Below are 12,854 nucleotides of genomic sequence, written 5' to 3'. Positions count from 1 at the left end.
CCTATAGAGGCTGCATACGACAGTGCAGTTTATAATGAAGACTTGGTAACCTCTCTACAGTTAAGGCTGATTTTTTTAATTCCCTTTTTAACCCCGTTTTCCCCACAAACATTTTTAAAAATAAACTCAGTATGTACATTTTGAGATTCAAAGACCAAAAAATGATTTTGGTTTTTTGGGTTTTTTTTGCAAGACATCTGATATTTCTTTGTGTCCTTTTATCTGCTCATGCATCCACATGACACTGCAACATTTGAAGCACTGGTATATTTTGATACTGGATCATGCAAGAGACAGTTTGCTAGCACAGGAATAGTAAAATGTGTAAGATCTTGCTGTTGTTTAAATATTAGACACAATTTTCCAACCATGGAGGCTATAGATAAAAACCCCAAATCATGGCAATGATAAAATACTTCTATTTGCTTATCTCTGAAATGACCAGGGCTACATTCCACACATGAAAGGAAACTTAAGATCTGGTGAAATGATCTCCTGGCATTGCCCACCAGAGTGAGACATAATCATGTAGTGAATGTATTACAAGCTGTAGCAGAGCACAGTGGATTTAGCTGCATGCTGTATACAAAAAGGTTTGCTGAAGATGTACATGATCTCAATAGGACCCTTCATTTAAGCTCCTTCTAATCTTGTAAATTGTTCATCTGCTGTGTGCTTCCTATGGCCTGCAGGAAGGAGAGGACAAGGGCTCTTCTGCACATGTAAAGGTGTAAAAAAGAACTTGTGATAATGGGAGAAAGTGGTAGCTTCTCCATAACCAATGTTGCAACCAGGGTCATATTATAGAACTGTTTTTCACAAACACATACACCAAGAGTTCAAATACCCACAAAACCACATGCTTTGATCTTTTTTAGGGTCAAGGCTCACTGAAAACTCTAATTTGTTTTGAAGATTCTGAATAAATTAATTGCTAGTTGAGAGTAAAGGCTTAAAAATGGCTCCTTTTAAAAAAAATTATAAAGTGTCTAATGTTTCTTGTCCCGTTGCTTCAGAAAATTCAAAACATATGAAGATTTTAGTATCTGGCCCCAGGTATTCTGGGTCTAGGTTTGTTTGTTTTTTTAATTTCATGTACGGTGCCAGAATGATGAGTGCTTTATAAATGCTGATAGTTTAGATATATAGATCAGATAGCTTTCAATATTGGCTCATCCAGTGAGCCATTTTCAACTGGTGAATTGTAATATATTTAAGAAATTACCATTATTTGAAAGCTAGACCTGATTCTCCTTCATTAAAGCTGAAGGAGTGCGGGGGAAGTATGTGTGTATACATGTATGCATATCCTGTCATTGGCAGATTCAGCCAGCAAGGAATCAAAGGTATTGGGGTGATGGATTGCTTATATCCACTTCACTCTCACTAATTAGTATTTTAACAACTCTTTAAAACACCTCAGGTGTTGAATTTCTCACAGAAACACTGATTTTTGCTGGCAGATTTTTTCCACCATTGTTTCAAAGCTTACTAGAAGCATAGGGATGTTGCTTTTCAGCAATTATTAGCTTACTCACTCTCTTCACTCCTTTAATAATGTGGTGACAATATAATTCCTTTTACTTCAAGTTAAAAAAAAAACAAAAAAACCTGCATCTTCATTTACTGACCCAATAGGAATAAGAAAAAGATTAAAAGATTACCTTAGGAAATTCCAAAAACCAACAACTTTGATTCAAAGACCAGTTAAAGTTGTTAAATGACAGCAGTTTACTTGCCTGTCACATCATTTGCAAAAGCAATGCCATTAAAAGCAAGGAAATGAACACAAATGTTACCATCCCTATAAAGAACATAAGCAAGTTACTGCCAAGTAAAAAGAAATGAGTATTTTGTCACAACACAACAATTTTAACTCTGACCAAAAATAAATGCCCTGTTTCCTCAATAATCTGGGACTATAAGTAAAAAATGTATAAAGGATTAAATATTTATTAGAAGAAATTGTTGATGTTTGGAATTAGTGGCTTAATTCAATACCTTTCTTTCATTGCAATCTGGGAATTTAACACAACACAAAGTCTTTCTGAAAAAAAAAATAAATAAAAGCAACCAGCAGGTTTATCTTCCTCCCCTTTTATCCATCTTCTCCATTTAGAGTGCAAGCTGCCACTCCTGACTAGTTGATTTATAGCAAATAGTTTCATTCCTTGTGAGAGGATGCTCCACCCCCAGGGCACACTAACATAGCCAATGTATTTTGCCGTGCTTTCAGTAATATGGGATATAAACGTGGTTATTCTGAAGCCTTGCCTCTCCTCTTACTGGGAATGCATTCAGTTCTACAGGCAGGGGTAAATCTTTCTCTAGTAATGTTGAGAGCCACCAAGGAGCCCGCAGCTGGAGGGAGAAGTGTTAGAGACTCAGAAAAGTAACCCAAAACCACAAAAATGTAAAGGGACAGTTTTGGAGAAACAGTACAGAGGAACACTGTAGGGAAATTCCCTCCTCTTTTTTTTTTTTTTAAAATCTCCTTCCAAGTTACTGTTCATTCAATTTATGTCCAACCTCACTGAAATTCTTATGTGTCCAGTTATGCTGAGCCTCAGATTTATGGGATGGCCATCTTGGCATGTAGAACAAAAAGCCCTAGGCCCTTAACCTATCCCTCCATAACACTTGTAAGGTTATGTTACTATAGTATGAACCCTTGATTGTTTTAGGAGCTCTTCAAACTTGGGTGAAATCCTGGCCCTATTGAAGTCAATGGCAAAATTCCCAGTACCTTCAAGAGAACTGGGATAGCCCTTTTACTATTACAGCAGGGTTCACTAGCACCACTGCGTGACCAGACTTCAATGAGATTTACGGGTGCTTAGCACTTCTCAGGATTTGCCCCTGCATTAATATCTCCACTGCATCCTCTTTGTCCAGGGGATTGATAATTTCCACTTCTGGCTGAGAACCACCATTCAAGATTTCTGCCTGAGAGTGACATTAATTTACACAGTTTCTGAACTGTGTTCTTGCAGCGTTTGATTTTTCTCACTGGTGGGTGTTCTATGCCCCAAATGAAGTGCTGTGGAACTCCCCAGTTGTTCTACACTGTAATCCTTGAGTCCTTGTTGCAACCTTCAGTCCAGTTTTGCAGGATTGGATGGAACTGCCATCAAAGCCTGCTGTGATGCTCCATAACTGGTCAAAGAAGTTACACTTTACATTTATCAGCATCTCCCCAACAGCACCCCCAGACACACATGCTGCATCTGAGCAGGACTGCACCATCCACATGGTGATGATTGGCTGCTTGTCACAGAAAAAAAAAAATGAAGGCAGGCTTACCAGTTTTTGATGCTTTGGTCTGATATAGCTAAACATCCATTTAATTAAAAATGAAATGAATTAAATTTCATAAGTAATTAGTCTAGAATATGAACTAAGTCTTTTGGTATTCTCAGAAAAACAACCACATTTAATTGGCTGACATTTTGAGGTTTTGAAAAATGGCTTCTGCACATGCACAGTGACTCCTTTCCTTAATGTTTTTTTATTATGCATTCCATTTCTGCTATGCAAATGCCTATTAAGAATAATCCACAAAACAGAGCTAAACACATGTAGCAGCATTTCTCCATAATCTGGAGTGGATACTTTTCCTATTACACATTCATTCCATACACCAAAGGAGTCATTACCAGCTCTGTTCTGAATATGCATGATGAATCATTCACAAATAACTAATCAAAATCCTACCAGGTGTATTGACATGATATTGAGTCAAAAGGAGATTCACACTCCATGGCACAGAAGCAGCACATTTTTTTCCCTTTTTGCTCATATTTCAAAGCTTTCATTTAGATGCTACGGTTGTCCCAGAGAGACTCCAACTATTTGCAATGGCTGCACAAAAATGCCCATACCAAACACTTAGTACTACCCTAAAAATAAACTACCAAAATAGGTTTACTGTAAAGAGTCTCCTAAAAACCCACAAAACTAAGGCCATTCAGAACAAAGGTTCAGCATGTATCTTGAAATGATCCCATTTTATTTAGGTATAGCTAGGACCTTATGAGCAAATCTCATGCTATATGTTCTATGATTCCTCTGGCACCAAATCATAGAGAGAGAGAGAGAGTGAGTCAGCCGTCCTTTGGAATTATACCTTGTTTTACTATATTTAATGAAAAGTGTAAGATGTTTTTCATTATTGAATGTTCCATTAATTAAACCACAAAAAATGTGAGATCAGCATTTAATTGTGATATTATTAGAGATGGGGCCAAATTCTGAAGTTCAGGTCAGAATCCAGACCCAAAACTTTTCCCAAAGTTTGAGGTGTTCAAATTTAAGAGTTTTGTTTAGTCTATTAGAGAGACTTTGTGAAAATTCAGATCTAGACCAAAAATCTGGGGGGAATCCAAAATTGCTGGAGAATCTCTGAATTTAAAGTGTATCTTATTACAGAACTCTTCATAATGGTTCAATTGTTAATGTAGATTAAGAAGGTCTTATATAAGAGAAAGCTTCAAAGACACACAGCAAGAGTTTTTAGTGCACTATTCCCTTAGGTTAGGAGTAGCTATTACTTGCCATGATGAATTTGACTGAAGTTTGACAACCTTATTGTTTTATTTTCAGCTGAAATGAATAGTCAGGTTGAAAGTATAGATGAACTTTCAGAAATGCAGTCGGAAGATTAACTAATAGGTAAGTCTCCTATGACCAGTTTTTCACTGCAAAGAGTGCATTAGCTATGCAGGTTCCATTTGAAAAAAAGGTTCTGTTGTATTAATGGGCCAAAGGTGTTAACATGACCCAATCACTGTCTAACATTAAACAGCGTTAAACAAGGTCTGGGATTTGGTATATAAAGACTTCAGCCTTCTTAGTACAATGGCAAATACACCATTAAAAATCCTTTTAACCTTTTACTAAAGATACAGAGAAGAAGAAAAAACAGGTAAAGCATTTGAAATGTAAAATATTAAGAAAGGCTTTAATTTTAACAAGATTTCTTGTTCCCTTTCCCTTTAGCTGGAGAGAGTTTTTAGAAGGAATCCTCCCCCTCCCTTGTTTGACAGTCTCTTAGATGTCATCAAAGATTGTAATAATTGTCCTGTTGGGGAAGAGAGAAGATGTTCATTGAGATGAGCTGTTGCTATTAAAGTCCAGTCCTATTTCCTCCCACGTGGTGTTTGGGATTCAGCTGGTAGGGATGGTGCTGTCATCTGGGTCCATCTCTCTGGCCCGGTCTGGTCAGGACATCCCTCAGGATTAGGATGAAAAAGTTCCAACGTGCTACCCAGTGGGGTGGCAGCGTGATGGTAAAGTTTGCTCCAGCAGCTTCCATCTATTCTTCCATATTCTCCCCCACAAAAGTCTCTTTCTTTCGGGACCCAAAAAGGGTAGGTGGGTAGAACAGCCCATACTCTCATTATTTTGTCCGCCAATTAGCATAATTTTAGACACACCAGTTTTGGTTCATTTATTTTAGTTCCACACTTTCTGCTTTTACCAAGAATGATTTTAACATAGTGCTTTAACCATATCAGTAGGCCCTTTTGTTTAGATTAATTTAGTTTTTCTGTCTCATTTTCGTACCTTTTCCCATCGACATTTATTATAATAGGTTATCAACTTTTGCATATTTTTACAGTTAAGATCACAATTTGGTAAATTTTTAGACTCAATTATTACATGAGATCTAATTACTATAATTAAATTAGGGTGACCAGATATCCCAATATTCGGAGCTTTGCCTTATATAGACAACTATTACCCCCCGACAGACACCCGGAAAAAAAAGTGTCCTTATTTTTCACACTTGCTATCTGGTCACCCCCACCTAGAATATACAGAATTGGAAAAAGAAACCGAATACAGGGGGAAAATATTCATTATGTGACATTAATTGTCACATAAATAATATAATAGCATTCTGCAACTGTAACATATTTAGACTGTGTGTGGTCGTAGATCAGCAGAACCCAGATAGCAGCAATATTAACAGTGGAAGAGTAATGAAGTGCAAGTTTTTTGTCATTGCTTGGAAAATGAAAAGCTATTTATACTGGTTGGAATTAAGTTCAGTTCTCTGAAATCTGTATTCTGGGAACAACAGGTTTGTGTCATGAGGCTTTTATGTCCTTTACTTTACAATGCCTAACGTCACTTCTAACTAGACTGCTGTAAAACAAGACTGAAGTCAGTGAGCTGCCTTTTTGAGCTTTACTGCTTTATGTACTGAATGATAGTGCCGTTGCAAAAGTGCACAATTGTTACTGCAGCAGAAATGGAAAAGAATATTTATGTTCATAGACAAGGAAGTCTGCCTCCTTGATTAAAAATGAGTAATCTGCTAGAGATACAAAAGTCCATGGCACACCCCAATTACAAAAGCAAATGTTGATCCCTGCTGAAGATATGTCGTTTCAAAGCATTAATACACCCCTCTCCCCCTGTGTAGGGCTATTATAAGATGCCAATATCATATACACCAAGATGTGTTATTTATGCTTGTAATGGGATTTCAGGTAGCCCAAGACCAAATATAGAAGCTTTACAGTGGCAGCTGTGTCACAGAGATTTAAAAAGCAAGGTCTTATTACTGTGTATACCCCTTTGTCCTTGTCAGTATATTGACAATATGCTGCCATGCTGCAGGAGAGAGAGAAATATGTCTGATAGGGTCCCCATTAAAAAGAAGTGAAGCAAAAATAAAAAACACCTGTACAATCAGAGTATTACTTTTGCAGTTCTTCTTTTCTTTTTCACCCTTTATTAGCATTATTTTATAATTATTTTCTATTTTTATTATGCATTCTGTGAAAATGCTTACCACTTAAAAATAGATTAAAAGGTTAATATTGTCATTGATTTTAAAAATATATTTAACAGCTATAGCTGCTTTCAAATAAATGGAAAGGAATTTGTCTTTCACTCATTATTTTCTCGCTAAAATTAGTACCTGCATATGTTTTGGGATGAGATCATTTAAGCTCTGCTCTATGAAAGTGAATCTTGCATTAATAATAATACAATATTTAGCACTCAACTAATTAATCTTCTCAATTCCAACGGGAGGTACTGCAGTACTACCCCCATTTCACAGAGAAGGAAATTGAGCCAGAGGGGTGAAGTGACTTGTCCAGTCTCTGTAGTATTTTAATGACAGATCCAGGATTAGAACTAAGGTGTGAATTACCCTCAGCTGTTTGCTCAGTTCCCCAGACCATACTGCTTCTCTGCTTTAATTGCAAGCAGCCAGGCCCACACAGAGAAAAATTGATTAACTTGTTAAACTTTAAAGGTGCTGAACTGTCTAGAATCTTTAGGACCAAACAGATATCTTTGGTACAGTGCTTTACTGTTACTTCAAGATTGTTCTATAGACTATTCCCAAAATGCATATAAAAAATCCCTAAGAAATCTAGTGCTGATTACTATGCCACTGATGTGAAGAAACGTTATTCAGCATTTTATTTAAAGAAAAATATGCTCTAGGAATTATTTTGGGGGAGTTTTGTGGCTATACGGGATGTCAGACTAGATGATCACAATGGTCCCTTCTACCTTGGAAACCATGGGATTTTTAAATTTATAATCACTGTTATACACTAATACCAGCAGTCAGCACCGTTAATCATGGTACCTATGCATACAGGTATGCTTGGAAATACAGCCATGATATCTCCATGGTTGGTTCCTGCCAACTTTGTTGCCACTAGTGCCAAAATCACAGATGATTTGTGCCCCTTTATTTTAGCTCTGCTTGAGGATTGTATTATCAAATACCTCCAGGGCACTGGCATGAGGAATTAATGCTGCAGTGATTACAATGGCAGGTGGGGAATTTATGCAGGAAAGCCACAATGATTTTTTAAATGAATGTAAACCACTACTTACGTTTGCAGCTCTATGGCTTCTGAACCGGGGGAGGGGACAATGAGGGGCTGGCTTTGTGGCTGAAAAGTGTGTGCCTGTGTGGTCAGTTTTGGTTCAGTGTAACATTGACAGCACAAGATGAGAGAAGAGGAGGACATGTCCTTGTGGGTTGTGGGTATTGCAGGATGGAGAAAAGAAAAGCTGCGGCTGCTCCTTACCTGTTTGCTTTCAGTGCCATGGAGGAAACTTGCTATCTTTGACTCTCTAGTGGAATAAATATGGAAGGACAGGAAGAGGCCATCATTTCTATCCAGTGGTTTGGAAGAGGTGCAAGAGGAATTGCTAAACAGAATCAGACCAATGGTTCACTTAGTCTAATACCTTGTGAGTTAGTGTTTGTATGTAGCAGTGGGCACCAAAAGTGGTACATATACTAATTTCCTATATAGAGGATGGCTTGGAAAGAGTGATTTAGTAATTAGTTCAAATAGCAGTAGCAGGTATTGAACTTGTCAAGTATTTCTGAGCAGCGATGAAGCCTTGCCTGCCTATGTGTTTATAAAATGCTGTCCACCCATGTGATGCTATAGAAATAATAGTGTCTTATTTCATGGATGTTACATGCCTCCCATCTTTTGCATGTGTGTTTGGAACCAGAGACATTAGGAAACTGTATTAAAAAGACCCAACTAGTCATTTGGGTCCCTGAAAACTTCTGATTTTGATTTAATGAACTATATCATTTTTTCTTCTCTCCCCATCACAGAGAAACAATATGAGAGAAGAGAACAATGGGGCGAAACACGAATGGCAGTCATTAGCATTGTATGGAATCATTCTAACTCTCCGCAGAAAGAGCATCGGAAGGTGCCCCTGGGATGGGAGGGACAGAGAGATAAAGGAAAAAGAATCTTCATTTTAATTCCTCTTAATTCTCAGTTGCATTTTGTTCTGTAAACCTGTTTAAAGAAAAAGCTTCCCTACTTTGGTTGTGATGTCCCACTTTAAACAATCTTTTGCACTATCCTGGCAATTACGGCAACTTCTCGGTCTTGTGTAATATTGGAGAGCTTATTTTTTCCTTCTGTCACTAACCTCTTAATCTCATTTCCCCAGTGAGGGTACGTCATCCAAGCAACTGGTGGGAAAGAGATTTTTTTTTTTTTTGTATTCTCTAGGATAAATTTGGGGATTTATTTTGAGGATGTGGACTGCCACAAAGCATCGTAAACCACAGAAAATGCGTATTTTAGGAATATTAAGAACAACAGTTCTAACCTATTGATATTGATAGTGAAGTTATTACACAGTGCCCACCTCCAGCAACATCAGTCATTCCTGACTGCAAGTGCCAGTGCAAAATATTTAGAGCTTTTAGAACACTGACCCCTGCCACTATGGAGATAGTAAAAGACCTAGAAGGAGTGTTTTTTAGTGCATGGTAGAATCCAACTTATGCTTTAAAACTGTAAGCTTGGAAATCTGGATACTTTAGAATGTCATGTTGCTCTATTGCTTGCAGGGAGAACGGAGATGTCTGTTGCCCATTGCTGATCTCTTTAAATCTCGAATATGATTAGCATATGCTTTGCATTGTATCTGCTCATAGCACAGCATGTGATGCTAAGTAATGCCACATGACCTAATGCAGTTAGTGCATAGATTCTGTTCTCTTCTAGTGAATCTGCACTTCTAAAAATAAATAATTATTTTAAGTGGGTACTTAAAGTACCGTGTGAAAGTAATATTTTGGAGGATAACAAGCATTCTGCATCCAGCACATCTTTAAATATAGTTTATGGCTTTAATGACTTCACTGTACCTTGTCAGCCCTCATTATATTTTCTACCGCATATGCATGATTTTTAAAAATGCAATTAGCAATTATTTGGTTAAGAATGTTTCACCATATGTCATTTGTTCTACCAGCAAGTGCTTCTCTCAGATAAAAAAGAGGGCTTATGTACATGTTTTCAACGGTACTGGAAATTAAATTGATGCACAAGACTCAAGGAACACACAACACATGTCCAGGGTTTGATGTTCTGCAAAATACAATTGTGTTAAAAGCAATTAGAGCTTTTTTCCCTTTTTCTTTTTTTCTTTTCTTTTTTTTTTTTAAATATTCCCAGGATTCTGGTTTTGCTAGAATATGCACACTCCCCTCACCCCCAATCCTGAAATTATTACTGACTAGCTTGCAAAGAAAAGTGAAAGGAAACTGAAATATTTAGTCCTATTCTGATCAATAGATTTATGAGAAATGTACATTGATATAACCGTGAGGCCTAAATGTATTTAAACAGTTTGATACCTGCTGGCATTTGCAGGTTGATTAGAAATAATGATGGGACAAACAGGGATCAGAGATTCAAACAAAACCCCGCTTTGTCTGTGGGATCATGGCCACTAGCAGAGCCTGTAAGCTGCTTTTATGTTTGCCGCTTGATGAGTCTGGGGGACATGGTCTGCAGGTCACTTCCCGAGGCATTGTTAGGGAACATAGGGAGGGGCTTCCAAGGCTTTTGGATTTCTGTTTGGAGGCTAGCAGATATTTAACTTTTAGCATGATCAGCTTTGAAAGAAACTAGTTTTCAGATTTTATTAAACCTGTTAGTTACTGTTATAACAGTGCCAGGGTCGTAGTATATTTGCGATGTTGGGTCAAAATGCATTTTGTTCACCCCTTCTTCTATCCTTAGAATCCTTCTATTCCTCTTTCCTTTCCCATTCCTGTTAGCATGACAGAAGGTATCTTCAGGCCCCCACATGGACCCCACCCCTAAATGTTATTTTCCTGCTGTCCCTACATTTGTTTCTGGCTGATTCCAATTGCTGCAGTCAAAGGACTAGCAGATTGTGTATCTGCATGATGCACATACTGTATGTTTCATTATCAAATGATTTCTCTTTAAATAGCCTGTCATAATAGAACTGATGATGACTGGGGGAAGAAGATAAATGTTTTAGATAACTATAATGTTAATCCTCTGTTTGTGTGTTCTTTTAAAAAAAGACAAGGATTTAAGGGCTCCCTTTGTCTGGCAGAGCGAGGGAAACTTCTCCATTAAGCATTTGGAAAGCAAATTGGTGTAAGCTTTCTAATGCATTGTGGAAAACTATGTTGGCCAGATCCTCAGCTAATGTCAATTGTCACAGCTCCATTGACTTCGGCTGAGGTACGACAAGTCATGGATCTGGTCCTATGTATTTAATTCTGAAGTTGTATATATGTGATTGTCACAGTCTTCCACGTACAACACTAGAGAACTGCAGGATGCTGCTAGCCATGTATCCTGTGCCCCTCAAACATTAGTGAGATTCAGGTTCAGCAAGGAGCAGACAAGAAAGATCGCCGTGAGAGACTGAATAAAGAGATGGGTTTAAAATATACAGAGAGACAAGACAATCCTTAAACTCCTTGTCAATACTGACTGATATTAAAAATAATTAACTACAAAAATCCTTCAGGTTAGAGGCTCTCCTTATAACCGTAATTTCATTGCTATCCTCGTTTAACCTTGGTTCACTTTAACTGCAGTGAGTCTTTGAAGCTGTGCCACTTTAGCCTGAGGACTCTGAAGCAAGTGTGAAGCACAGGCAGGAAGTAGAGAGTAAGAAAATGTATGAGTTGATTAAATCTTAGCAGTCCAATTTTCAGTCCTGACTGTGTGGCTTGGTTTCCTTTCTCTTTTGTTGATGTGGCTTTGGAGCTGCATTTGTTTAGAATTTTTTAATAAAAAATAAATAAAACGATATACGCACATTTAGGCAATATGATTCTGAGCTCCTTAGTTTGCTGGACCAGTGCACCCTGAATGCAGCCACTATTGATTTTGCTGGAGCTACAGAAGTGGAAAGCAGGCTCTGTAGAAGAACAAATATCAGAACTGGATTAATGCCATTATAACATGGGTTTTGGTTAACAACTAAAATTTGATCACAGTACGTGCTGTGTAGAAAATAGAAGCCGTAAATTAGTGGTGTTTGCATATAAAGTATCAGGATATGCTTTCAGTGTTCCAATTTTAAAAAGTGCTCATTCGACAATTAGGAGCAACAATCTATTGTTCCTCCAGCTAGTGATTGCTCTGATGATGGACATGTTTTCTTTCATACAGGCTTACAAAAGAGATGTCTGAGACACTGTCTGTAATATTGGGTCACATATTATTCACTACAGCTAATTGTAAACCTTTCTATGATGCACTGAAAAGCCTCTTTGTGAATTAACACTGTTCTGCTTTATGCATTTGATTAAAAAGATATTTCTCTATATGCAGTGCATGTTTGCTTTGCTTTTAAAATTACAAAATTAGCAGAATATGTTGGATATATTTTCTTGGGGAATAGGGGTTTTTATCATACGATTCATCAAGGATTTGCCTTACCCTGACATTTGTGATATAAAGGAAAGTCAGAAAAATGTAATTTTCTTGATCAAAAACATGTTTTTACTTAAATGCAAATACATGTAGTCTGTTGCTTGCAAAATCTGTGGTATAATGGCTAAATAGGTTAACACATGCCTCTTTTGTTAATCTGAAATTTAAATGCTGAATTTGCTTATGAATCTGTTATTTTTTCTTTTGTCTGTGCCATACATATGAAAACTTAAACTAATGATGCCTTCATACTACAATGTTTGTTAAAGTAAAATATTAATAAAACTTGTTCTGAGGACAAGACTGCATTACTTGTGTTTTTCTAATTTTGCTGATTATGCAACAGTCAGTTTTGTGGTTAATAATGTTCATTTCAGATTTTGAATCTGGTTGTAAGTGTGCTCTTCAGATTCCTCATTTAAATGTATCTGTCATCTGCTAGTTATTTCTTGTTAGAAGCAGATAAATCTGAAGGATTTTATTTTTGGAAGGCAATAATCGACAGTGGAATGAATGAAAGCTTTTCAGCTTAAAGGGGAAAAGGTTGATCAGTTAGTCACATTGCTAAACTAGAGACTATAAAAATCCTGGCAGATATACTGATTCTGATTCTCTGTCACT

At 37.2% G+C, this 12,854-nt stretch overlaps 1 protein-coding gene across 3 annotated transcripts in view; it reads left to right on the top strand.

Moving 5' to 3' along the window:
- MACROD2 (mono-ADP ribosylhydrolase 2) overlaps window positions 1-12,534 on the top strand; it is a 1,226,284-nt gene extending 1,213,750 nt beyond the window's left edge. For all 3 annotated transcript variants that reach the window (XM_067565284.1, XM_067565283.1, XM_067565286.1), the window contains 2 exons: window positions 4,603-4,671; window positions 8,615-12,534. In XM_067565284.1, the coding sequence (XP_067421385.1) occupies window positions 4,603-4,664 (62 nt within the window). In that variant the 3' untranslated portion in view covers window positions 4,665-4,671; window positions 8,615-12,534. The remainder of the gene's footprint in view (window positions 1-4,602; window positions 4,672-8,614) is intronic.
- Window positions 12,535-12,854: the final 320 nt, after the last annotated feature.

Source organism: Emydura macquarii, unplaced genomic scaffold (genome assembly GCF_026122565.2).
Source record: "Emydura macquarii macquarii isolate MOO-44397 ecotype Brisbane River unplaced genomic scaffold, CSIRO-AGI_Emac_v2 contig_2676, whole genome shotgun sequence".
In the NCBI taxonomy this organism is placed as follows: Eukaryota; Metazoa; Chordata; order Testudines; family Chelidae; genus Emydura; species Emydura macquarii.
The sequence above is the reverse complement of the archived record's forward strand: the minus strand, read 5'-3'. Positions and strand labels throughout refer to the sequence as shown.